Here is a 26,311-nt window from a genome sequence, read left to right as displayed (position 1 = left end):
TATTGTTTTTAATTATTTTTATTCCCACAAAAAGCTTTAAAAAATGCTCATGATAAAATGTTTTTGAGACCTTTTTTCCCCTACAAATATCTAAATATTATCTAAATATCTTTTTTTTTTTTTTTGTATCACTCCATCCATCTCAAGGCCTGGTGTTGGTAGAGCATGGGTGCTGTATTGCTATGGAATAATGAAAGACCACAATCCCAACCCATCGGAAGAGCACCAATAGAAAATCTAACTCTTTCTTGCCCTTGGCATGGCACTACAAGAAACTTTGGCTCCAAGTCTTTGTTGGCAGCCAAGGGAAAAAAGCACATGAATACAATCGAGAATAACCTCTGAACGAGACCTCCTGGGCCCTGATTCAGCAAAGCACTTGAGGCCAGAGCCAAAAAAGCCTTTAAGTGCCTCAAAGTATGGCTTCATGAAGGATGGACTAAGCAAATTAATTGACAATACAGGGGAGGAAATAGCTCCAAATTGGATTTTTTTTCCCCTCATCCTCATGTTTTCAGTGGAGTGGCTGGGAGTGGGCTGTGTCCCAGAGGAGGGTCCTTGGTCCGCTCCCCCGGCACGCTTGGGTGAGCCCCGCTGTGGGATGCCGTGGGATGCTGTGGGATGCTGTGGGAGGGAAGGGCGCAAGGCAGTGCCTTGGATGAGGTTCTCCTCCTGCGGAGCCGGGCAGGGCATGGAGCAGAGAGACAGCTGGGGAAGAAGAACACACTGCTGCAGGCTAGGGCTTGCCCAGCGTCACGCAAGCAAGCACGTAGAGCCCTCCCTGAAGGTCCCTCCAACCCCTACCCTTCTGTGATTCTGTAGTAAACATTCTCCCTGAGAAAGAAGCCAAAGCTTTACATAAAGCCAAGCTTATCATTTCTCAAGTGAAGTTATCAAAACCCATTTGTTCTCGCTGCTCCCCATGGCTCTGCCCAGCTGCCCCACTGCAGCCCCGGCGTGCTCACCAGCTGCCCACCGGTCCCATGCTGCCCCTGGAATCCTGGCCACAAAGGATAACGATGCCCCACAATTAATAAATGAGTCACCCTGCCACATGTGGTTTTGCAATTGCTGGTGGCCCAGGCCCAGCACGTGCTCCCAGGAGGCAGACATAACATTTCATGCACGAATTGATCTGGATTTCAAAGCTTTGCTGAAATGCAAACACACACAAAAAAAGAAAAGTTTGCTTTCACTATTCTATCCATAAAACTTTTGTGCAGCGTGATTTGATACAGAAGCTTCCACAACAACAATCATTTGCAGCAAATAATAATAATTTGTACGCCTTGGTGATGCTACACTGAAGGAAGGGCTGGAGAAGCGTGCAGGGTTTGGTCTGTCGTCCAGCAGCATCTCTGCACCCTCGATTCTCGCTCTGCAGCTGCGGGTCGTGGCCCAGGGCTGTGGTCTGGGAGATGCTGTGGTCCCTCCCGCAGGAGCAGAGGGTGATGCTGGGGGCCTGGAGAGCACAGGGGTCTCCCTGGGCTGCCGAGACTCAACGGGCTTTTCTTCTCCTAAAGCTGCTGGCTTTGGGGTGGAGAAAGGAGCAGCCTGGCGTGCCTCCATCTACAGGGAGCATCCCCGGCAGCTCTGCCGCAGGGTCCCACCACACTGCAGGTCCCTGGGCACGGGTGTCCCTGTGCGCGAAGGCAGGGCACACGGCAGGAGGCAGGGGTGGTCGGGCGAGGGCTGGTGGGGGCGGCTGTAGGGACCTAGGTCTCCTTCCGGAGAGCAACTCGGACGTTGCTGCAGATCTTGGAGAGAGCCTCAAAGAACGGGTCGCAGAAGGTGTGGATGCAGAGGGAGTAGATTCGGCTGACGCACTGGATCTCTATCAGGTAGCTCTTGATGCAGGGCACCACTGCCCAGATGTGGCAGAAGGAGATGAGGGCAAAGAGGAAGCCCCAGACGACTGCCAGGGGGATGCCCAGGATGGCAGAGAGCAGCCGGTAGCACCAGTACTTGCTGACGGTGAAGGTGGTGTAGCTGGTTTTCCAGACGCCGTCAAAGCTGTATGTTCCCACAGGCTCGGCTATCACATCCTCAAAATCCACCTGGGAGGGAGAAGAAGGGTGTAAGGGGCGGGGGTTGTGGGGGTTAGCAAGGGCGCCAGTGCGAGGGTGAGGATCTGCTGCAGTGGCAGAGGAGAGCCTGAACGGAGGGGCTGGGGAGAGCAAGGGCTGTGCTGGGGGGGGGGGCAGACCCCCGGCACCCCCTGAGCGAGGACAAGCCCCGCTGCAGCAGCGGAGCCCCCGCTCCAAGCAGGATCCAAGCGGGAGGTGGTGGGGGGCTCCCGGAACTGCCTGGCTGGGGGCACACAGGCCCAGCCCGCAGCCGGAGCCCCTGGGCTTGGCCACCCCGGGCCACATGGCCCGTCCCCAGGCCCCCGCCATCTGCCGTACCCCCAGGTGCCAGCGCCGGGCACCAGCCCTGCAATGGGAGCTGTGCGTGGGAGTGTTTACCCCGGAGGAGGCCGGAGCCCGTTCCTAGCCTTTTTTAGCATTCAGGGACATGGGCCACCTGCTTGGCAAGAAGGTGGTTTCTGTTAATAAAAATCCAACAGCCCTCTTGATTTACAATTAATTTATTTATACCTGGGGAGGCGAGGTGCTCAAGTCTGCCTGCCTGCGTTCTGTCTGACACGGGAGAGAGATCGGCTGGGCCATGCCCTTACAGGGACACTGCTGCTATGTGCAGGCGCTGGGAGTGTCTCTGAATGACAAATACTCTTAAAAGCCTCTGAACTACGAGTGGAGATATCAGTGCGGCGGAGCTCATTTCTAGGGAATGCAGGAGCCGAGCCATTTGTCTTGAAAAATAGCATGGCCTTTCCTTGGGAAGCTAGTGTGTCTGTTTGTACATTTGTGTTAATTTGCAATATCCATTCTGGTTTTGCAAGCACTTTGATCATGAAATCATTCTGCGTCATCTTTAATTTCCTGGAGTGGGCAGGAGGTACCGGGGGAGTATCAACGCAGATTAGGGATCTGCAGCCAGGTGAGCTGGAGCTCCCGGGAAAGCGAGCAGCAGAGCCCTGCACAGCTGCCCGAGGGCTTAATGAGCTAATCAGGGGACCAATTAGTGAAGGGAGCAGCAGGGTATAAGAGGAGAGTCTCTGCCTTGCTACTTCTTTTGCTGGCAGTGGGTCTGGAGGAGTGGTGGAGGCAGAAGCTGAACCCCGAGCCTTATGGGGGTGCTCAGGGCCGGCAGACGCAGGTACGGCTCGTTGCTCAGTTGTTTTGCTTGGGAGGAGGCTGTTAAAGCTCTGTAAAACCCCTCTGGCTGGTGCCACTGCTGTAACGTGGTCTCAAATCCCAGCCGTTGCTCCGTGAAGCTCGGGAGGGTTTATCTATGGCCAGGGGAACCCCCCCAGCCTGCAGACCCCTCTGCCCCCCTGCGCCTCTCTGCCCCTGTGCTGCAGGAGCACTGCGTGCCCCCGTGCCCGGGGTGGTTTGGGTGCTGCTGCCTGCTGCAGAGGGGAGGCTTTGGCTTTGCCATCGGGATGGGGGTGCAGGAGCCCGGCGAGTGGCAGCGGGGTGCGTGGTGCCCCCAGCCCCAGGGCTGGCTCTGCCCTCCCTCCCCAGCCTTATCAGCTGGGCTATTTTTAAGGCAGGAGGAACATGAGGTAGCTTGAGCAAATGCTCTGAAAACTTGCCCTTCTGATGAAGCAGCAGCGTGGCCATATGAGCCTGAAAATCCTCTTCCAGACTTTGGGGATCCCTGACTGGGCAGAGGCAGGGGTGGGGGAATGGGGCTGGCACGAGGGGTTAGGGGTGGCCTAGAAGGCGCTGGCGTTACCCGCTGGCGGTAGCTGGTGATGTCCCTAAGCTGGGGAGCAGGCAGGTGTCCCCTGGAGCGCTGCCTGGCACAGGCTGTCCGGGTCCTCGCCACCCTGGCAGTGTGGCTGAGCCGCGCTGGGACCGTGTGGCACAGATGTGGGACACTGCTGGGAATGGGCTCAAGGTACTGAGGTGCCTGGCTGCTGCTCCGGGCACGTCTCGCTGTGCCAGAAGGGTGCCCAACCATGGCCGTCACTGTCACAGCCCATCTGGGGGCTTCCCATTTGACCATGTGCATGGTTTTAGCTGTAATTGTGCTTCAATGCACAAACGCAAGCTTGCATTTCAGCAGTATGATTGAGGTCATGGTCTGTTCCAAAGCTTTTGTGAGCAGGCTTTGTCCCTTCTGGCATGACGTCCTCTTTGATCTCTCGGTGCAGTTTTAACAAAACCCTTCCATCTCCTCCCGATCTCCTTTGGGCCAAATTTATCTGTGCCGTAATACTAACAAAGGTTAGAGCAACCAAGCTCTGGTGGTCAGCATTTGGGAAAATGCTTCCCTCTTCAGCTAGAGTGAGAGCTCCTTTTGATCAAAAATAGTCGGAGGTGGCTTGCTGCACCCTCTGGCTGCCGTGGGGGAGAAACAATCTTCTTCCAAGTAGGACAACACGGATCCAAATGCTCTGGTGCTCAGATTGTCAGGTCTTGAAGATCAGCAGCCTTTTTCCAAGGTTCCTTTTCAATTAGTGATATGGGCTGACCCTGTTTTATTTTTACCCACTTACTAGTACAAAGGAAGGTGCCCCCCCCAGATTTTCAAGCTATGAGCCCATGAAGTCGGGGAGCGCCCCCAAGGAATAGGAAATGCTGTGTTAATCGGAGCCATGCACAGCATGCAGCCACCCGGCCGGCGCCTGGGGCGCCCTGGCAGCAGGGCTGTGGCTTGTGGCAGGCTTCGTCCCTACAGCCCGAGGCGACGCCACCTCTTGCGGCACATAAACCAGGGGCTTACAGCCCTGGGGGAGGTCAGGGAATGACAACGCCAATATACCGATTGCATTGAGGCACCAGGAAAATCCTACCTTTACAACGTCCTCGTTGATATGCTTTGGGTCTCTGTTCACCAGGTCGATCTCCTTGGTGTGCTGGTCCTTGATGATGATCCTCTCCTCCAGCTCCGTCTGTTCCTCTGCCATGGCTGCTCTGCCGCCAGCTTGGCTGCGGGCGGTGGCGGGCTGGGGAGGGGGCCGAGGGGCTGTGCTGGGGAGGCCGGGGGAGGGCAGGGTGCGGAGGCGCTCCCCCCTGCTGCCCGCAGCAGCTGCCCTGCAGCCCTGCGCCCCTGGCGCTGCTCCAGGCTAAAATTAATGTTGCGCCTCCCGCCGCTGCCCCAGAGCCCTTAAAGGGGCTTTGCTGGGGACAGCCCCCGCAGTGTCACCTCTGGGGGTGGTTTGATGTGTGTGGGGGGGCTGGTGGCCCTGGAGCCGGGGCGAGGGTGGCACAGGGGATGGGTGTGCAGCCCCCCAGCCCAGCCCTGCAGCTGGGATTTCCTCCTTGCGCGGGGAGGCAGCGTGGGAGAAACGATAACCAAACTGGCACAAAAGTCCTCAAAAGCCTAAGAGAAATAGCCATTTACAAGGGAAATAGTTGTTTATGACTCTGTAAATGAAGCGGCTCAGGAGAGACATGAATCGCATCTATAAATATCACCCAGATAAGCCATGTTGTCCTGGGACGGCCAGCGAGGCTTGGGGTCCCTCGGGGAGCCCAGAATGCAGCTCATGGTATCAGCTTGGATTCCTTCGATTCCAGCTTTTTCATACAAAGAAACCTGGGGAAATCCAACTGACCAACCCACAGATCGATAACGGTTGGTGTGTCTCCTCCACGAGCGCTGGGCACAGTGACATTTAGCACATTAATGATGATTTATTTAACTTGTGCTGTATTTTGGTAATCCTCATTAATCTCTTTGCTGCTCTCTTGGTTTTCGTGAACTGAGGATTTGTTTAAAATTCATGTGTTTTTGTTAAAAAAAAAAACCCAACAAGAAAACCAACCAAACAAAAAAACCCAAAAAAACCCCCCACCAAACCCCCACAACCACCCACCCAAAGCTTCTGTTAAATCAGTTTATAAATGCTTTCATTTGAAGTAATATTGGGATAACTGACCTCTGTTCTCCCGCCATGTGTCCCTCATGGCTGTGTTAGTCTCCCCGTGCGGTGCTGGGGATGCCCTTGGTGACAGCCGGCTGTGCTGTGTGGGTGACACAGCCGAGGTGGCTGTGACTTCCCCCCCATGAGCCCCGCGTATCGGTACCATACACTGAGGGGTTTGGAGGCAAAACCTCTCGGGGGAGGTGGGGGGCGTGACTGCAGCTGGTTGAGTGGGGGGGGTGTCAGTGCCCCAGTGGTGCCTGCACCACTGCCAGGCACGGCAGAGCTGCTGGGCTCGGCTGGCATGGGGGGGGTACGTGACCTGTGAAAGGCTGCTGCCTTCCAGAAACACCCGTGCCTGGGCAGTGCCCTCTGTATCGAACCCGCGTGGCTCGGTGCCTGGTGCTTTCCGCACTGCAGTGGTTTTGTTCCAGCCCTTCGAGTTGATGTAGTACAGCGCGAAATGAGATTGTGTCGTTCCACCTGGCTGAGGCCTCGCAGGGCTCTCGGGCGTATTCATTTTTCCCCAAGAACTTGTGATGGCGAGGGCCTGGCTGAGCTACCGCAGGGCGAAGGCTGCCGGCCTCCTCTAACTCCTGCCGCTGCCCCTGCTGTTCCTTAGCATTTTTTCTGGAGTCAGGGTGGTACCTCAGTCTGGAAACTGTTTTTTCTTGGGATTTCTGCTCTAGTGAAAGCAGATGTGGTGGTGTCTTGAGGTGTGACACATGCACGGCTAAAACTGTGATGCTGCAGCTTGTCAGAGACCTCCTGGACTCCTCCTGCAGGGAGAGAAAGGGCGGAACTGGGGCTGGAAAGGACCCATGCAAAACTGCAGGGTAAAGGAGGCATCTATGGTAAGGGACAAATTCTGTAAGGGTTTACGAGTGTGGGGTTGAGGATCTAAATCTGGGTAGGCTGTGGCAGCGTGCTCCAGGTGACACTGTCCTGGCTGCGTTGCTGCCAGTGAAAGGACACTGGAAACCCTTCAGCAGCACCAGTTCTGCACCCCTGGGTCTCTCACTGGCGGGGTGGCTCGGTCTGGCCCCGTTCCCTTCCCTTCTTACAGCGTTAGCACAGCTGCAGGTTTCTAACGCAGCTGGGAGCCAGTGCCTGGAGCTGGCGGGTGTGGGAGCACCCGGAGCCTGGCTCTGGATGAGCTGCCAGTCTCTGCCCTTCGGAGGGGCTTTCGGACCCACGCTCCATCAGTGACCACCCTCCGCCACAGTGCCAGCACCAGCTCCTGCTCGGCAGCAGCGGCTGGAAGAGCCCAAACCCAGCAGAGGCTGGCACTGCGAGTATGAACTCCTCCATGCTCCAAAGCTTTGGGCACCGGCTTTAATGCCAGACCTGCTCTGCCACGGCTGAATTCCTCTCTGACAAAGTTCTGTGGCATCACTGCTGCGATGGCTGAGCACTTCAGGATAGATTGTCAAGGGTTCTTTTTGCAAAATAAGCTGTTTTCCCCTTACTCTGAGCTGAAGGAGCACACAGCTGGTGTGAGTGGAGGCGGCGTGCGTGAGTAACCGCCGTCTGATGGACGAGCAATGCTCACTTGGCTGGGAACCAGTGCCGAATTTAGGAGGCACAGCTGCTGCCGGCAGCGCTGGCCCCGGCCAGGCAGAGGAGTGCGACACAAGATATTTGCTCTGCTGCATTTTCATCGACCTGTCCCGCACGGAAGGCTTTACCCCAGGAAGGGGGGATTTGGTGATGTGCCCTCCCTGTGGTCCAGGGGGGCTTGGCTGGCTGCCCTGAGCCCCAGGGCTGTGCAGGGGGATGGCAGTGTGGCCGTGGGGTGCAGCCCCTGCTTCGCTGAGCCCTCCCCACCTCTCCCATGAGATTTCTAATGGCGTGAGTCACTTGCTGTCTTTGGGCTTGGGCTGGGCTGGTCCGTGCTGCCTGCCGCCGGGCACACGGCTTTGGCGGCCAAGGCGTGGGAGTAGGAAAATGTGAACCTGCGGAGTGGCCGATGTGCAGTTTGTACGCGTCTCAAGTAGCAACGAGAGAGAGGAGGAATATTCTGTTGCACCATGGATGCTATAAATAAATCTATTTCCTAGTACTTTAACACCGTGAATGGGACACCATGTAAAAGCTTCTGGTGTGCAGAGGCTACAGTGGACTAACAGTAGTATTAGTTAGTAACTAAGGGCAACCAGAAGTTTAATTGCTAAGTATAGATGATAAAACTATATCAGTTTTAGCAAATATTAATGTTTGCCTGGGGATGGATATAGATGAGATTGAAAGAATTTGCTGGCCATGGCTTGTCTTGCGGAGGCTCTTTCCCAATCTGGCCGTGGGGAGACTCAGCCTTTAATTTCTTGGCAGTGCCCTTCACTTGCACCAACTCACACTCCAGCTGCACAGCAATAAAGTCATCGTACCTTTCAATATAAAGTCCAGCTTTCATATAGCAAACGCATTCCTCCTTCCAAATCGGGGGTTTCTCTTTGCGGAGTTTTTCTTGCCCCAGCCTGCCCAGGCTCTGGGCCAGTCCTAAGCTCCAGCTGGTCCCCGCGTGCGGCCGTCCCCAGCCAGCCCTGGTCTGTCTGTCTGTCCAGCTCCGAGCATGGAGGGAGGGATTCAGGCTCATGCAAAAGACTGGGCAGATCGAGTGTTCCTGCATGCACGCAGCACGTTTGAGTGCTTTAAAACCCAGCTCCCTACGCTGCTGCAGGAATCTGTGGTGTGCCCGTTACCAGAGGATGGCTCCTGCCCTGTAAATACGATATTGCTGGTGACCACTGCGCTGAGGAGCCTCCTTTGTTCGGTGCTTGGCTGCTGCTGTGCTTTCTTTCCTGTTCTACGAGCAGCCCCTCTCGAAGCTTTGTGCCGTGACACCCACAGGTGCGGTGGCTGCCGCTGGCTCTCTGTGCTGGTCTGGAGCCTACTAGAGAAGCTTGAGCAAGTGGCTTGGTCCTCCTCATCCCCAGACCTTCCCAAAGTGTCAGGCATCGCTTAGCATGCGGAGGAGACTCCACCACTGTTGTTTAGCTTGGAGTATTTTCCCTCCCTCCCTGTATGTCAGGTCTCTGAAGGCTGCTTTTCTCCCAGGAGAATGGGAAGAGTTACACACACAGCAGAGGTGATCCGGCAGGAGCAGGGCAAGTTCCACAGCCTGCTGAGTGCTCCTCAGCTCGCTTTGTGTTCTCTGCTGGACAGACCTTCCCCAGAGGGGCTGCCATGATGTTCTCGCTTTGCCTCTGCCGCGTGGACTGGGTGCTGCTCCCCTCACCACCCCCTGCCTGTCCCCGGTGGCTGAGGGCCCCCCAGGAGCCAAAGCCCAGCTGCACGGAAATGCACGTCTTTCATTTTGAGAACATTTGTTAGGAAACCTTATGACAAAATTCTGCAGAACCAAAGAGCTGGTAACCGAAGAGTTACCATTTCCCCCCTGACCAGCCTTACACGGGGGCTCAAGCGAAATATTTCTTTTTGTAAACAGATCACTAAAACCTGGGCTGGCTGTGGGCTAGAAGGATGGGTGCTATGGATTTAGAAGGCTTCTAGAGGTCAGATAAATAACCTGCTGCTTGGTCCCGGCAAGTAAAATGTTGTTTTTCTTGAGTAGAGAAGAATAAAGCAGAAATAAAGCTCATAGAAATCAAAGCTCCTATGAAAATTAGCCTAGAATTGCAGTGAAGGAACAGTAAAGAAAGAGAAGAAACTGGAAGCTTTTGGTATCGAGTTCTCTGAGAGCATGCGGTATGCCATGGGAGAGAGGAGAGCCAGCTACAAAGCGATGCTGGTAAATTAAGTCTTAGGTGAAAGCAGGAGGAATGACTCAGTACATAAGTCCTGACCTCAGGGGGTTTTAATCCTTCAGCTCAGTTTAGCGTGTGTAACGAGGAAAGCAAATGAATGAGTACTTCAAGTTGAGTGGAAGGTGCTGCCAGATGGGAGTGAGGGACCAGATCTGCCTTCAGTGCTTGGAGCAGAGCTCCCCTTTCATCTGTATTAAAAAGCAAAACAAAACTACCTTTCATGTCTCCTTCCCTTGAGCATCTTTTTAGCTCTACTGACTGTCTGTGGCAGGTTAAAGCTCAATTTTAACGATCCATTCCCTAGTGTTACCTCTCCCTGAAAACGGGAGCCTGGAAGCGGTGGTGATGTGTGATCCTGTCTGTGGTTCCCTCGCACGTTACCCCTGTGGTGCTGGAGGCCAGAAGCTGAGGCTGGGTCTCCTCTGGTGGCAGGAGAAGGCGTGTGCAGGCTTGGGATGAGTTTCTCTTATTTTGGGTACCAATTCTGCAAACTTGGCCAATGGATCTGCAAACACCTGATCATCTCCTTGTCTTCCTTCGACGCCTTGAAAGAGCACCAGGATGAACCGTGGGCAGTGACTTTGTGCCATGTAAGGTTTGCACCATGCAGCACCTTGAGTTTCATGTACAGAAATCATTTATTATTGACATAAACAAGTTGGGTCAAAATGCGCAGGAGGAGCAAAAAACCCAAGTGAGAAAAGTGTTCAATGCACACTTTTGCTGGTCAACTTAAGAGCACTTGAGGGAATTTTGAGTGCTTCCAAGTGAATGGAATGGGTCTTCTCCATCTGCCTCGAATTCCCTCTCTCTGTTCCTGGTCTCTCTTGCCTCTCACAGGTTCTGCAAGCCAGAACTCTGCTTCGTCACAAACGGCACCTTGCCCTTTTCCTGCCTGGATCTCCTTCCCTGTTATTGTGAAAGAGGAATGCAGTCTTGCTGGAGCTATTTGTGTCCGAGCCCTTGGATGGAAAGCCTGGCCCCGCAGGGCTGGTGCGGAGAGCAGTGCCCTGCCTCCCTGCCAGCGGCACGGCGTCCCCGCTGCTCGGGTGGGTCCTTGCTCGTCTGTCCTCAAGTGCTAATGCATACAGAAGACACAGAGGGTAGGGATGTCATGGCATTGCCATTTCGGAGGCAGCTGTAATAGGTGGCTGGCAAATAAAAGTTTTAGTAGAAGCACTGTCATGTTTAATATCAATTAAAATTAAATTTCACCGAGGAAGTACAGGAAACATTCATTTATCATTCAAGTCGTGGTCTTAGTTTGTTTCAATTCAAAGTGGTTTGCCCTTTAGAAGAGAGAGAAAGTCTATGAATATCAAATTCATGCCCCCATGGATATACAACCACCTCATCTTTTTGCATTCTCATCTGGGACAGGAGCCCGAGACCGTTTTCCCAGCAGGACACAAACGGGCTGAGGATGCTCTGTGGGGCTGGAGAGCGGGTGCTCCGGGCAGGCAGGTGCTGCCACTGCTGTGGATGTGAGCGGGAGAGGGCAAGTCCGGGGTCACAGGGAGCAGAAGCGGGGCTGTCCTTGTGGAAATCCTTTATTTGTAGTGGAGCCCCACAAGGTAGAGCAGGGAGGGAGAGCTCAGCTGTGACACAAAGCATGTAGAGCTGCATTTCATCCTGTGGTCTGCAATCAACAACTCTTCCTATTGTTTTTTAGTTATGAGCTGCTTTTTGCTCGTACCTGGGGTATGTTTGCTCACAATCTCCGTGATGCCCAGATGCTGAGGGTGCACCAGCTGCGCTCAGAGCCGTTGGGTCTGGGTTGGGGGGATGGGATGCAGCCCTCCCCGATGGCTGAGGGGGATGGGGCTGTCCCAGACCTGGGGGTCTCAGGGATGGATGCTGGAGGGCAGTGGGAGACCCGAAGGGTGCTATCACATTAAGACGCCCCAGGTACTGAAGAGTTTCTGCTTTTAATGCTGTGTTTAATGATACCAGAGCACAGGGTATCACATGAAACATCTGCAGCTGCATTTCTTGTTATGCAGCTCATCAGGCACTAATTGAGCCTGTGAGTAACTGCTAGCTATTTCCTAAATCCCTCTCAATCACCTTCTTACGGCTGTGGGCAAAGCTACGTTTAAACCGTTGAACAAGTGGCTGTGTCCTCTATCAGACTGGAGGGGAAAAAGCGTGTTAGGTGTGGAGCAGCTGGGGTGTCTCAGGGCAGCAGCCACCCTTCTGCACCCTTTGCACGCTGCTGCGGGCCACCAGCAGCCCTGGGGCCAGGGCCGGCCGTACCGCTGTGCGGATACCCAAAGCCCGGGTGCTGCCAGCTGCACCCTGCCACTCTCGGGGGCACGGAGCCCTGGCTGATGGCTCCGCGGTGTCACTGAGGCCAAGCAGGGCTGGGGGGGCTCCAACAGCAGGGTCTCGCCGGCCCCCTCCAGCCTGCTCCGAGAAAACTCCATGTTGAGTAGCTCACGGCATGCTGTCCCTCCTCTGCTGAAGGCACAGGAGGACGGTTTTGGAGTGGCCCCTTTCAGCTTGTGTTTATATCTCCTCTTAATCTCAGCTCTTTTCTCTCACACCAGCACTCTAAATTCCTTTGAATTTTCATTTTAAAATAGCCTTGCTTGGCTTTTCCTTATCAAGTGAGAGTCTTTGCTTGATTTATCGCTTGTGACATAACCAATTGGGTAGTCTGATAATCAGATTTAACTAGTTGGTGAGGTGCCGATTAGAACTAGGGTCGAAACTTGCCTTTGGCTATTATTTATCCTGGTGTTATTAGTTTTTTTTTTTTTTTCCTTTAATCAAAAGCCATGCAGCAGTAGCATAATGCTTTCCCTGTCAGCAAAGAGAAACGCTGCTCCAAGCTGCAGCCGAGGAGCCGGGTGACAAGGGGCAGCAGTGCCAGCGTACAGAAGATGGCAGTCAGGGCTCCAAGGAGAGCTTGGCACCAAGCTGCAGCGAATGCGATGGGGAATCGGGCAGTTAAAACTGTCTTGCTGGCAAGAAAATGACCCCAAATGGGGGCTCTGCAACACGGGTTTAAGTAAGAAGAAAGTAAGAAGTTCTGCTCTCCTGACCTCAGCCTGTCGGGGGGGGCAGGGGCCAGCGTCCCCTGCCATGGGCACCTCTCTCTCTGCTGCCAGCAGCCCCACCGGGAGCCGGCTCGGTGGGACACGGCCGCTGCTGCTCCCAGGGGCTGCGGTGGTGGGGTGAGGCTGGGAGCAGATGGCGGTGTGCGATGCCCTACTACTTTATCGCTATATTTTTAGAAATGGTTAATTTTGCTGCCTGGATTCCCTGTATTGTTTTTGCTTTGCTGCGCAGCACCTATTGCCAAAATTATGCAGACCTCAACTGGAGCTGCAGTTGTAAAAGTCACCAAATCCTCCCATTTGGGAGGGAGCTGGCTGACCCAGGGACGGCAAGGCCAAGTCAAATTCACTTTTCCAGCTCCATGGGTTGAAGTGGGGAGAGAGTTCAGCTGATGTGTATATAGGAGAGTTGGGGTTGATACCGCTTGGTTTGTCAACCTTGATGTGACAGAGGAGGCTGGCTGCGGTGGCCGGATCCTGTCCTGTGTGGCCCTGGGGTCTTTTCTCATGCTGCTGCGGTGCGGAGGAGCCGCTGTTGCGCTGCAAGGACAGGTCATAAATACACTTGTGGTTCTGCTCCTTCACCAGCATGAGCCACGCTGCAGCTGGACCACACCGACTGTCCTGACCCGGATGGAGGAGCCCAGGAGAACTGGAGCATGTCTCCTCACAGCCTGCCCCTGGCTGCAGCTAAGTGCTGCTGTTAGAAGGAAGGTTTTACCAATGGTTTCGGGGCTCCACCCTCATCCTCCAGACTGGCATTTTTTTGGCAACATAGACCAGATGCGTGAGGAAGAAGAGCAAGCGTTCTACCCTCTTTGAGGTCCAAGGGAGATCAGGGAAAAATTCACCCTGCGCAATGGCAGGAGCAGGGTGCGTGGGGTGGGATTGCTGAATGTCTGACCTGGTCGTCTGGGGGGGCTGCTCCAGCTGATGTTTTTTCCCCTTTCCCGCCTGGGAGGTTTTACAGTGCTCTCATGATGGACTCCAATGTAGCAGAGAGGTGACGTGGTTGAAAGAGCGGGGCTCAGAAGCCCGGTCCGTCGTTGGAAGGAACTGGGCCAAGTTGGGCTTTGTCTGAATAAAGCATGACATGAAGTGTTTGTGCGAGGCAGCCAAAGCTGAAGTGCAGAAAGCAGTGCCTGTTACCACTCATAAATAAGAAAAGATGCTGCTCGTCGGATGATGTCATGGCAAAGATGCGCAGAGGGATTTTTGCAGCGTTGATCGATATTGCTTGGCTGTGGCACGTCCAGGAGGCTCCTAATGCCTGCAAATAAAATCCTTTCGAGCCCTGGGAGGTGGGGGGGTTGTCTCTTAATAACCCAGTGCAGAATATAGATGCCTATTTCTAGCAGTGGGAGCTTTGCACGTGAAAGGTTTCAGCTGCTCTTCCCTGTCCTGTTCTTGTTCTGACCTATTGTGGTGGTACTCTCTTTGGCAGTGGCTGTCTAAAAGCTAAATGCTGAGGCAGACTCAGGCTCCAATGTAACTGCTGACCATTTCCCCCCCAAAACAGCAATTTTAGAAGTAAGGTCAATGGGCAGGTGGTGTTCCTGTGGCACTGGTGGGCTGGCTGGCAGGGCGCAGGGTCCCTGCAGGTAGCGTCAGCCCTAAAGTGGGGTTACTTTAAGCCAGAAGAAAAGATGACAAGCTTGTGAGCACCTAATATCCCAGCTTAGTATGCTGACAGTATGCGAAAAAACAGTGCTGAAGAGACTGGCCAATATAGTAACGTGAAAAGAGTTTCCCATCTCCCTCTCCTCCGGGTGACTGTTTCATCTATAGCATTGCATGTGGCAATGTGCAACTGGAAAAATACTGTCTGCTCAGATGAAGCATGTATAAAAACCGTGGCCCAGTTCTGCAAAGCCAGAGTGATCTCTCAATCCTTAAAGTCTTTGTTCGACATGAAAAAGAATTTCTATTCCATGAAAGATCAGACTGCCAGGAACGGATTGCTGTTTGATTGCGCTCGGGTCCAAGCCACTTTGCTGTTCCCTCCTGGGCTTTAGCAGGGTAATGCATACCTTGGGTTTTCATCAGTACAGATATCTCACGTAGACGTCTCCAGCCGGTGCGCTGCTCTCCGGGGGCCCTGACCACAGGCTGCAGCTGCCAGGACAAATATTGCCACAACAAGCAGCGGTGGCGTGACCAGTGGTGCTCCTTGCCCATTATTGACTGCGGCAGGCTCCAGGTCCGGATAGAGCAGAGTCGTTCCTATGGGGTTTACATTGCTCTTGCCACTCGCGTTTTAAACCTGAGCATCTCCTGCTGCACTGCGAAGGTAGGGACTCCGCGGCGAGAGACCCAGGCGTAGACCTTATCCCACTGAGAGACAGAGTTTGCAGAGCTTCAATATATAGTTCATGATTTTCAGTCTGATTTACAGCTTGGGAAGATGGGTTTCAGAGCGGAAATGAAAACTTGGTGGTTATTGCTACAACTTCATGACAGTCTTGTTCTAATTTTTTGCCCTTGATAAACGACAGCATTACAGGTATTTTCTTCTGAATTTGCTGTTTCATCCACCAGTCTAAATGTGGTGTATGTCCTCGCAGCCTGCCCATGGTCTTGCAGCGATTTTCCCTGCGGGTTGGTGGGAGATCCCGTGGGCAGCGGGGAGGCAGAGGTGGCTTTGGCAGAGCCGGTTGCTGCTCTGGGTGTGTTGGGACCTCCAGCTCTTGCCATGAGAGCAGCAGGTCCGTGTTTGCAGCTGCCCATGGCCATGCTGATGGCTATTCCCCGTGCCCTGGCGATGGTCTAGCGTGGGAGCTGTGCAGGGCAGACGTTCCGAGAGGTTTTTGTGCCAAAAATAATGATAATGGGGGAATTAACCCTTGCCAGTGTTCCCGTGGTGGTGTATCTGGAGGCTGAGACGATGCTGGGTGGGTGTAGGTGGGGCAGGGGACAGGTCAGGAACCCGCCGTGGCCCAGGGCTGGGGATGCTCTGCGGGAGCTGGGCTTCACGGGGTGTTGCTGGAGCAAGTGGGCAAATTCTCCGTGGGCAAGCACCTCATGGTAGGTTGTTTTCCGGTGGGGAAAGCGTGAATGTTTCTGGTGCTGCCCCCCTCCAGCTTTGAAGATTGTCTAGAACCTGCTGGCACTCTTACCTGTCCCCTTGGCTGTCGCTGGCAGTGGGACGCTACATCAGAAGACACAGCCAGAGATGAGTTCGCACAGCATGGGAAACAGGACTTGGTCTCCAGAGCATGTCCCTGCAGGTAATTCCCGGGGCTGTCCCCGAAGCGTGACCACCGGTTCGGGCTGATGTGGATCATGGACTCCTCGTCTGGCCTGAGCACAGGGTGCTGCTCCTGGGCTGCCCATTCCGGGGGTTTCCTTGGCTTTAATTTTGCAGCATCGCCTGGCGAGCTGCGCCCAGCCCGGGTCTGCTGAGCAGGAGATGGTGCCTTATGGGGCCACGCTGGATCCTGCTGCGGGGGAGTCCCAGGTACCTTCCGCCCCTCCAGCCCCGTCCACACAAGGTCCATTTCCACTAGCAGATTGGAGTAACACTGAGAAGAAACATCACCATTTTTTTTTTTTTTTTGCTGCTAGACCTTAGTTATTGAAAACAAAGTAAACCACGTGTCTTGGAAAAATATTATGACATTTCGTTATTCACACTAAGTGTGATAAGTGCGTTGTTTAGGGACCATGGTACATGATTTATTTAGCTTGGATGTGGATATAAATCCAGTCTTTGGAGGAAGCATTGTAACTCTGTAGGAATGCGGACGCTGTTGTGTCCTCTGGAGCGTGGCCAGTAGTACCTAGTACCTGATCTGTGTTGTTTTAATGTGAGCAGGGCACCCAGGACCATTCATAACATGTTATAGGAACCAGGCGATTTCACCAGTGTCTAAGAAGAGCTGAAATGTGGAAGGCACGTATCAGAGATGTTTAAATGGAGAAGGGAAATTCCATTTGAGATAAACAGTTCTTCAGTGCGTGACATTATTGATTGCTATGCTCAAGGCTAACAGAAATAGAAATACTCTTTACTTTGTTCCATTGCCTTTGTCTTACAGACAGCTTTCTGGGATTTCATCTTGGTCTGTCCACATCCATTGGTGGATGCTTGGGACGCATTTTTTATGGAATTGTCCAGGTTGGAAGGGACCTTTCAGATCATTTAGTCCAACTGTGGCTTTTCTAGCTCTCCGAGAGGGACAGCAGCTCTATACACCAAGCTACGCTCTATTAAAAGTGACATTTTAGCTGCAGACAAAATGGTGAAGGCTGGAAACACTAATATGTTTTTCTTTGCCTTTAAGTATGTGGGAGCCAAATCCTGTGAGGTGCGGGTGTATCTGCCATGGCTGGAGCTGCCTGCAGGCAGTAACCCCAGCCGGGTTTGGCCCGTGCTGCCAATCTGTGAGCCTGTTCCAGCTTCATGCTGGAGTTTTCCAAGAGTTAACACTGGACTGTTTGTATTTTTATGGGTGTTGGCTGTCTAGGTCTATTTATGAGAGCAGAACTAAATGAATTAATATTCATAGACTTCCCCTGACTATACAATATAAATCATGAGTAGCTGTGACAGCGTGCCCTTGTTCAAACCACAGCGTGGTGGTTGCTTAGCTGTAGCTGGACAGTCTTTGTGCGCAAATTTAAGCTTTCCTGAAAGAGCTCTGCCCTTCTGGGACAAATGGGAGCTTTGCTGTTACCTTCAGCCGTGCAAGAGGACGTCTGTGTGGGTCACGTGGTGGTGCAGCCCTCGGTGCACACCTTGGTAATTAAGGTGGCCTTTTGTACCTCCAGCTGTGGTGGCAGCTGGGCTATGGGGATGTGTTAACGGGCAAGAGACCTCTGAGCTATGGGATCCAGACCTGGACCTGATGGTTTTCCTGGATTTCCAGGCATCACAAAGCGGCTTTGCAGATTGATTTAAAATCTGGAGGACGTTATGGGAAGCGGCATGAACATACATATCATAAAACTGTACAAGTGTGTGCTGGGACCGCAGCCAGCCTGCCCCACGGCAGCATGGCCCCACTGAGCACAGGGGGTGGGTAGAAACTGCCACCACAACCCTGCCTGAGCTGTGACAGGGCTGGCCACCCTTGAGGTGACAGAGGGTCCAAGGGGAAGGCTGGCAGCAGTGACAGCAAAGGACTGTGTAATTGCCTTGACTTGGGGCAGGCGTGAGCGGGACAGGAGTGTGCGTTGGGCAGGTCCAAGCCCACAGCAGAAGAGCCATTGTTTCCTGGGGATGCCCGAGAGGAGCTGCGACGCCTGGCTGTGTCGGGTGGCAGGGAGTGGAGAGGTGTCCACCACCTCCTTGGGCTGCAGGTCCGGGGTGGAGGCAGCGCCCTGGTGGCCCTGCCCGCACCGGGGGAGGAAGGAGCGGCTGGGGGTTGCTTGTGGGGGCTGAAGGAGAAAAACTGATTGAGCCACACTGAAGATGAGGCGAAAGATGGCCCGAAATAGAGAGTACAAGAAAATGAATCGACAATGGAATAATAGATGGAAGAAAAGGTAGAAGAGGGTCTAACGAGATGCCAGCTATGTCGGAATCAAAAGGGATTGTATTTGTGTGTCTAAATCCCTCATTGGAACTGGTATCCATATCTGGAAGAAAGCGATACTGCTTTTCTCCTTCCACACACTATTTCTGTGCTCTCTAAAGTCATGCCCAAGACTTGCTGGTATTGCATGAAGAAAATGCTGTCTTTAGGGAAGCTGCGCCAGAGTCCAGAAAAATAGATACTTTAATAGCCATGTGATTGAATAAATGTTATTCTTTCCCTTGTTTTGATAATAAGGAAAAGAATTTGGTGAGAAAGCTTTATCACTTTAAAGACTGAGATCTTCCATCCTTTAAGCCCTACTACTTAGATACGGAGAGGGGAAAGCTGTGCATCCCTGCAGAGGACAAGCACAGGGCGCCGGAGCCTCCGCGGGGCCGTGGTGGGGAGCCCGCAAAGGCAGCTCCAACCCTGGAGCCGGGTTCACCTGTGCTGCGGGGGGGATGCTACATCTCCATGCGGAGAGGGGCGAGTGGGACCCTGCTCTGGCGAAGGCCAACTTGGTGAGTGGCGACTCGACAGTTCATCTGGGCAGCAGGGGTGGAGAGCTGAGAAGCCCCGGGGGGTGCGGAGGCACATCCACGGCTCACCTGCCCTTCCTGAAGGGGTGTCAGCGGGAGTAAATGGCAAGATCAACCAACCCTGTCCCTTGGTGACAAGAAGCAGCCTGAAACCCTGCTATTATTGTTGATTTGGAGCCCTTTCTTGGAAAAAGCCAAAATTATTCATCCTCAGGACACAGTGGTTATAAGCAGAAGGGCAACATTTTCCAACAGTATTTTTCCCAGACAAATATAAATGCACATGTGAATATTTTGTGTGCTCACGTCTGCTTTGCCATGTTCTTAGTTGCAAATGCTCTTCCTCCACCTAAGCAGAGCAATCAAAAATCCCATTTTGACATTTTCAGCGCAATTTTTTCCAACGATATCGTGTGAATGCTTTGAGGGCTGATGCACGGAGAAAGGGCTCACTCTGTCTGTTTGCACATCCGTGGTGAGCGAGGCAGAACACAACGGGCTTAAATGCGCCGGGGAGGAGTCGGGTGTTGGGAGGAACGTGCCGGGCAGTGAGGACGGAGGCTGGTGACAGCCCTCCTGGTGAGGGGTTCAGGTGGTGCGGCTGGAGGGCGATGGGGGAGTACGGCACACTCGTACAGCTGCATCGGAGCCGCCTCGCGGTGCTGAGTGAGGTGAAATGCAGGTACACAACGGCTTTCTCACCGTACACTGAAGTTATTTTTCTTTGACAACAGACACAGCTCCTGTTTCGCACAAGGGCGCAACGTCTGCTCCACCTGCGGAGGAGGAGGGCGGCTGCTGAGCCGCATCCACCTGCGAGTGCAAAGGCAAGGCTGACAACAAACGTTAAATCTCAGGTGGGTCTTAACATGGGCAGAAAATCCTTTCTTTTCGTGGTAAATACGCTGTCAAATACAGCGGCAAGCAGAGGAGGAGCAGGAGGTGTTGGTGTCCCTTCTGGAACTGGTGAGGTTTTCAGAAGTGCAGCCCTGGCTCGGGGCTGCTCCGGTGGGCGATGGCCCCTCCACATCCCCGAGCTTTGCCGGAGCTCACGGACCGGCCGAGGGGAGCCCCGGGCCAGGGCTGTGCCCGCCGGAATGGCCACCACTCCGCAAGCCTCCACCCCACCCTCCCGCTTCTTGTACGGTAACAAGGGTGTTTGTTACTCGCCCTGCCGTTGGAGATGGTCTCAAAAGCCCCTGCAGCTCTGGGTAGCTCCAGGTTTCTGGTTTGTGAACCCCCATCACACATTTTGCGGTTTGGCTCCCATCCGCAGTTGATAAAGTAGCTGGAGCTGAGGCAAAGCTCCCAGATTGCTCTGTGCCGCTTTGGATTAAACTCTCAGCCATCCTTCTTTTACTGCTGTTGCTTTTGAGGCTGTATTTTTTTATCGCTTGGTGATCTTTGTAAAATGGCTGTAAAATGAAAATAAAGACATAACCCTCTGGGGCTCTGAGCCTCAGACCTGCGGGAAGCAGAGCTGGAACCTGCTGCCTGGGGTCCGGGTTTGCTCTCCAGCACTGCCTGCACCCAGGCTGTCTTGGGAAGCAGAGACTTCTGATGGCAAAGCCTCTACCCTGGGAAATCCAGGAGAGGAGGAGGAGAAAGATGCTGACCTGGGCTGCTGGGCCCGTGGTGCGCTCAGTCAGGCCCCACTGGGTTTCCTTTCCAAACCTGGAAGCTGTAAGTACAGCTTTCTTCCTTTAGGAAGAATAGTATTTCTGAATATGCAGAAAACCGAAGAGCTGAGTTTACCGACAAGCTCTTCAAGGCGGTCAACGGATGGAGATGCTCCGAGATGAGCAGTGCCTGGTAGGGAGACGGTGCTTATTAGCGCTTAAAATAGCAGAGCTACAGGTCTGGGGACAGAACAGCTCGTGCAGCCTGAGGTGAAGTTTAAAAAGAATTTGAACTGTCAAAAGCAGAAAAGAGCATTTGCAAACATAACACTCTGCTTTCCCAGTTACTTGTGTAACTAGATCAGCTAACCCATGTGTCATCTACAGTCCAGTTCTCCTTTTATAGTAAAAACAAATATTGGAGGGACTCGGGGCCAAATGCTGCTTTTTTTGTCAATCTACATTGTTGGCATGGTTTCCAGGGCTGCTGAGCTATCAAATCTGGCCCAGAGGCGGGAGAAGTGCCGATGGTTTGCACCTTTCGGAGCTGGGCTGCATCACCGCCGCCTTCCAGGGGAGACCTGGGGCATCCTCAGCACCGTCGATCCCCAGGGTTGGGAGCATATTTCACCTTCCCTGGGACTGTCACATGGACACGGCTACAGCTATTCTTTCTTTAAAATGTCATTAGTGAACTATGACACATGACAAATGAACTGATGTCGACCACAGTGTTATATCCCTCCTAAAACTAATGACTGGGCATTTTCTACTTGGTATAGAAAATAGAGAGGGGGGTGAAAAACCCGGATGCAAGCACTCCTGACTTTATTCTGGTCAGTTTAAATGCAATGGTGGCTGGTTCAGGTGCTCTAGAGCATTTGCAGAGTAAGGACTGAGAGTTTAAACTTTCTTCTTTGTAGAACTCGTATGAAATAGTCTTTGTTCTTAAAAAGGTTTTGTATGGACTCTTCAAAGTAGGTGAGAGGAATATTTCATAAAGGTGGCTGAAGAATAGAGGTGCTCCTAGGAGCTTTGAATGAAAAATAGATGTTGGTAAGAGACACACCAGCTTTAAATATTTTATCAAGCTGGAATTATTTAACTAGAATTTTGTTTTGGATCAATATAGTATGGAAGACTGTAGGAGCTGGGTGTGGGAGATTCTGATGCTATCGAAATATTTCAAACTTTGATTTGGAAATTATTTTCCACCTCCAAGTACAGTATTTTGTACTTTACGTAACAAATAACGCAAAGTGAAAAGCCTAAATGTTTGGCTGACATTTTTTTCTGGAATCTAGAGGGCTTGATTTGCTTCAGGAAGATGCCACGTTTTCAAATCTTTCATCATGTTTTTCAGAATAGACACGAGGACTCAAGGTCCCGACCGACTCCAGAGGCCAGGAGAGCTTCGTATCCTCTTCCGTCACATTGCTGTCCCTGCATCCCTGAGCCAACGCCACCAGCGTTACCTAACCCTCTGCAGAGGAGAGCTCAGGGGAGAGAGCCCGGGTGCGTTTATGGGCGAGCACTGCAAAACTTCTAAAAGAAGGAACATTTCAATATCATTCTTTGAAGTGCGGGGTGAATTTATGCTCTTAGTTACCTTTTCGTGAAAATTTCATGGCATCGAGATTGCACCGTAGGGAAACAAATCGCTCCGGAGAGCTACGAGCAAAAAGAAAAAAAAAAAAAAAGAAGAAAAAAAATGTATATTTAGTTTATCATTAACGAACGCATCGGCGAAGGAAGACGCGGGTGAGCCCGTCCTTCCAGCAGCGAGCGCGGGCGGCGGCGGCTGTTCCTGGACCCACAGCACCATCTAGTGAGGTACCGACAGAGAGCATCCTCCTGCTCTGCCCCGGCCCCGAGAGCATCCTCCTGCTCTGCCCCGGCCCCGAGAGCATCCTCCTGCTCTGCCCCGGCCCCGAGAGCATCCTCCTGCTCTGCCCCGGCCCCGAGAGCATCCTCCTGCTCTGCCCCGGCCCCGAGAGCATCCTCCTGCTCTGCCCGTTCTCCCAAATTAAAAAGAATGGGCAGCTGGGGACATTTGTGAGTGTGCTGCCAGTAACGGCTGAACCTTTCTGCAGTTCAAGGTGGTAGCTGGCACACTGGGTGCCTCAAAATACTGTCTGGTAAGAGTTTGTCAGCAGGAAAAAGAGACGGATAACACAGCTAGGCAGAGAACAGAAAATTTAAGAATGATTTTGCAAGGCTTCATCACCAAGAGGCAATCTGAAGGGAACCAAACCTCATTAGTTCCACCGCTCACAGAGATGCATTTGCTTTCCTTTGTTTCCCCTCAGTCACAGACTTTCTTCCAATTTCCTTTTCCAAGATTTATTATCCCCTCGCTGGTGCTGCTGCTCTGAAGGAGAGAACAGGCTGATACAAAGCTTCCCTGCCCAGCCTGCCTGCCTCCAGAACGTGTTTCATTTGGGATGCTTTATGTATGCATTTTTCTGAGCAGGAATGAAGATCCAGTGAGCTGTGGGAGCCCCAGACCCCTTCCTCCTCTTCCTCCCCTTCCTCCCCTTCCTCCTCCTTGTGATGCGCCAGGTATGGGCAGCACCAGCAGCTCCGGGGGTGATGGGACTGATGCTAAAGCCGCGCTCTCTGGAGCGGCCGTGCTGGTCAGCCCTGCTGCGCCTGTCGAGCTATGGATGGGCTATAGGCTGCCAGTTGGCCAATAAGGGCTATAGGGTGCCATTTGGCCAGTGCTGCTGCCTGCTGCGATGTACTGGAAGGCAGCATTGTGAAATTCTGGTTTTGCAGCAAGAGCAAATGTCAGAGCACCCTCTCTTCCGAGGGCTGGGCTGGTGTCCAGGCAGGAGGGGACAGAGGGTGCCAGAGTGGGAAAGGACGCTGTGGAGCAAAGCAAGCCGGGAGGCAGGGCAGGACCGGAGACAGAGCAGTGAGTTTATTCCAGGTGATTAGGAGGAGAGGGCTGGTTCACAGCAGGTTGTTTTCTGAGTGAGTCTGAAATCAGCGAGGACATTGCTCACCACCAAAATAATTTAGTTTTGCAGCTGATTTGGATAAGAGAGCACTGAGCTGAACGAATCTGCCTGAACAAATTCCTCTGGAAGATCATTTTGAGATCTATTTCTTTTTCTTGTCTATTCCATATTTCAAAGCAGCAGATGAGATGCAAAAGCTGGGAAGGCAGCCTGGGACTTGCCTTTGTTCTCTGCTGTGGCTGCTCGCCTTCCCTTTGGTTTGATGTCCAGCTCTCCCATTGCTGCAAAAGCACTGGAAAAGATCTCATCACCGGAGTGATAAATGCTGTGTCAGATACCGCCCATGCTGCTCGCAGAGTTCCTGGGGACCCCTCTTCCTTGCACACCAGTGGCAATTTGTAACTGAGCTTTGGGAGCGTTTCTAGAGATCATTTCTGTTGAGCCCCTCGCACACTGGCGGTGCTGCGGCTCCCTGTCCCGGCGAGGAGCCCTCTGTGCCCACCCTGCAGCTGGTGGCCACGGAGCCCAGTGCCGACAGCAGCCCTGCAGGTTCCTGCCGCAGGCGCAGCATCGCGCGGGACCACGCGGCCAGTGAGGGCCCAGGGCAATGGGGAGCAGGAGTGGAAGTGGGGGAAGGAGAGGGAAGAGTAAAGGAGCAAATCACCCTCTCTGATGAGGGAACCTGGCTCATCGTCACAACGTTAAGCGGTACCGCTGCAAGTCACTGAATGCCAGCAGCAATCTCGCCTTCCTGTTGCCTTCCAGGGTGTGAACACTCTCCCACTCTGTCCCCTCCAAAACCCGCGGCGTTTCAAGTGGAAGAGAGGTAAACCATCTTTTTCATCTGTTGTTGAAATATGTTCAAATAACATGACAAGTTATTTTCTGCCTCCTATGAAAGCCAAGCGATGGTGGTCCCAGCACGCGCCACAGCGGTGCCCCTGCGCGGGAGGAGCTGTGGGGCTTCCTCCGACACTGCTTTCCTCCTTGTCGGACCCAAAGGGGAGACTGGCCCTGCTTGTGCAGGGGCTGTGATGGGGGATGACAAGCAAATGTGCGCTCAAGTGCACTGAGTTTTGGTTGCTTAGAGACAGACCTTTAAACCAGCTCTTTGCTGAGGCTGGGGGCTCTGCTCTTAGGGAAAATCACAATGATTTGGCCTATTAAAAAAAACCTCCATGTGGACAACCTTAAATGAAGCATGGAAATTGCTAATGAATCTTGACTGGTCTTCTAATGTTTTTTTTCCCCTTGTGATTAAAAAACTTTCAGGAGATCACATCAACTACGCATTTTCCAACTACCTGTTTTTGTTCTTTTTGCCCCAGCATCTTATAGATCACTGAAGATGAAGCCAAAGATGACTCTGTACAGTTTGCAGCCAGCAAATGCCGCTGTAGGGCTGCCCCAACAAAACACACGGTGGGCTGGAGCCTGACTGCATTGAACACATGTCAAGTAAGGAGGTGATGTTTTGTTGCTGACGTAAAAAAAAAAATTAATAATAATTTTTAAAAAAAGTAGCTGCGCATCACTTTCTTGAGCTGCGGTGAGGATTCTCTGCGGAGGTCAGCACCGGAGCACAGGCTGTGGTTGGCAGCGTGGCGCTCTGGTGTTCATCACGGGGCTGAACACGCGCCAGGAGCTCATGGGGGGACACAGGACACTCGCTGCCATCCCTCTGTGGGATGGGAACAGCCGTGCACCGGCCAGCCCAAAAGCAGCCTCTCAGCAAAACAAGGGCCCCTTCTGGTTTTTGTTCTTTCCCAGCTGCCGCTCCAGCAGCGGGAAGTCGGTGGTTGCAACATGGGAACTGGTTCCAGTCCTGTGAAACTCAGCGCGTGCTGGTGTCGGTGGGGAGCGGGGCTCAGCCCCCAGCTCTGTCCCCTTCCAGCGGGCTCTCTGCCACCATTAGTTCTCATTTGATTATCCAGCACCAGCTGGAAATATTCACGGAGAGCCGGAGCACTCTTCCAGCCAGCGAGGCCTGGGAGGGTGAGGGGCTTGGCGTCCTGGGGCAGCGGGCAGTGGGCAGCCGGCCTTCCCAGGGCCGGGCAGGAGAGGGCAAAACTGCCCCTCTGCAAGGCTTTTTCCAGAGAAAAAGTCAAAGATGATGTGCCCGGGGATTGCACAGCCCTGCGAGCTCCCCTGCCCCCAAGCTGTGAGGGGTGCCGGGCTGTCCTCCTGCTGGGTCTGCGCCATTTGCTGATGACCAGTTCCCCGCACGTGTCCAGTCTCTGCAGCTGGAGGGACCTGGTGGACTGGGCTCAGCTTCTTGGGAAAGAACCACAGCCAAAACATGGGCGAGGGGGAGCGCTGGGCAGCTGGTGCGGACTGGGGGCTCCTTTTGCGGGTGATGGGGGTGGCAGTGGCTGTCCCCGTTCCCATTGGGTGCTGAAGGGCACCCAGGCAGGTTCCCATGTCCCTAACACTACCTCTTCTTGCCCTGTTCCCCCACCCCAGGTGGGTTTGTGGACGCTCTGGAGATGATGGTGCCCCCGGGCCCTGGGACGTGGCCGTGGACACCCCCCACTCTGTTTGCTGACTGGGAGAGGTGCCTGCCAGTGCCTCACACCTGCGGGTCCAGGTGAGCTCCCCGTGGCTTTTCCCTGCAGCCCCTGTCACTGCACAGGGTGCCCCGCAGGGCAGCGGCGGGCCACGGCACCAGTGTGACATCCCTGATCCGCCTGGAGAACCGCCCTGCGAGGGGCAGCACCTGGGCTTTGGGCTGGTGGCCAATCCAGCAGAGAGGAGCCTCAAGCCCTCCTGGCCTTACCCTGCCCCCGCCGCAGCCCGTGGCCCCCCCGGCCCTGCCCCGCGGGGATCCGGCAGCATCCTGGTATTCCAGTTGCCAATGCCAGAGCACACATTCATTTTGAAACCGTTGGACTATTCTATTCAGTT

General features: G+C 53.5%; 1 protein-coding gene and 1 long non-coding RNA gene across 2 annotated transcripts; one reads left to right on the top strand and one right to left on the bottom strand.

The window, feature by feature from the left end:
* Window positions 1-2: 2 nt before the first annotated feature.
* CAV3 (caveolin 3) lies at window positions 3-5,107 on the bottom strand. Its single transcript, XM_054216423.1, has 2 exons — window positions 4,865-5,107; window positions 3-2,057 (listed from the first exon to the last, which is right to left on the bottom strand). Exons 1-2 carry the CDS (start codon window positions 4,976-4,978, stop codon window positions 1,716-1,718), a joined length of 456 nt encoding a protein of 151 aa, XP_054072398.1. The 5' UTR covers window positions 4,979-5,107; the 3' UTR covers window positions 3-1,715.
* LOC128915697 (uncharacterized) lies at window positions 2,783-22,315 on the top strand. The gene is made up of 3 exons (XR_008468733.1): window positions 2,783-3,219; window positions 19,560-19,682; window positions 21,808-22,315. It is a non-coding gene; the product is annotated as an uncharacterized LOC128915697 (long non-coding RNA).
* The last annotated feature ends 3,996 nt before the right edge of the window (window positions 22,316-26,311 follow it).

The sequence above is a fragment of the Rissa tridactyla genome, chromosome 10, assembly GCF_028500815.1.
Source record: "Rissa tridactyla isolate bRisTri1 chromosome 10, bRisTri1.patW.cur.20221130, whole genome shotgun sequence".
NCBI lineage: Eukaryota > Metazoa > Chordata > Aves > Charadriiformes > Laridae > Rissa > Rissa tridactyla.
This window is presented reverse-complemented; position numbering and strand designations above follow the sequence as displayed.

Excerpts from the sequence above, each read along its gene's own strand:
- CAV3 (XM_054216423.1), bottom strand. The coding sequence starts at position 4,978 with ATGGCAGAGGAACAGACGGAGCTGGAGGAGAGGATCATCATCAAGGAC. Across the intron at positions 2,058-4,864 it reads TCAACGAGGACGTTGTAAAG|GTGGATTTTGAGGATGTGAT; the intron begins GTAGGATTTTCC and ends TCTCCCTCCCAG.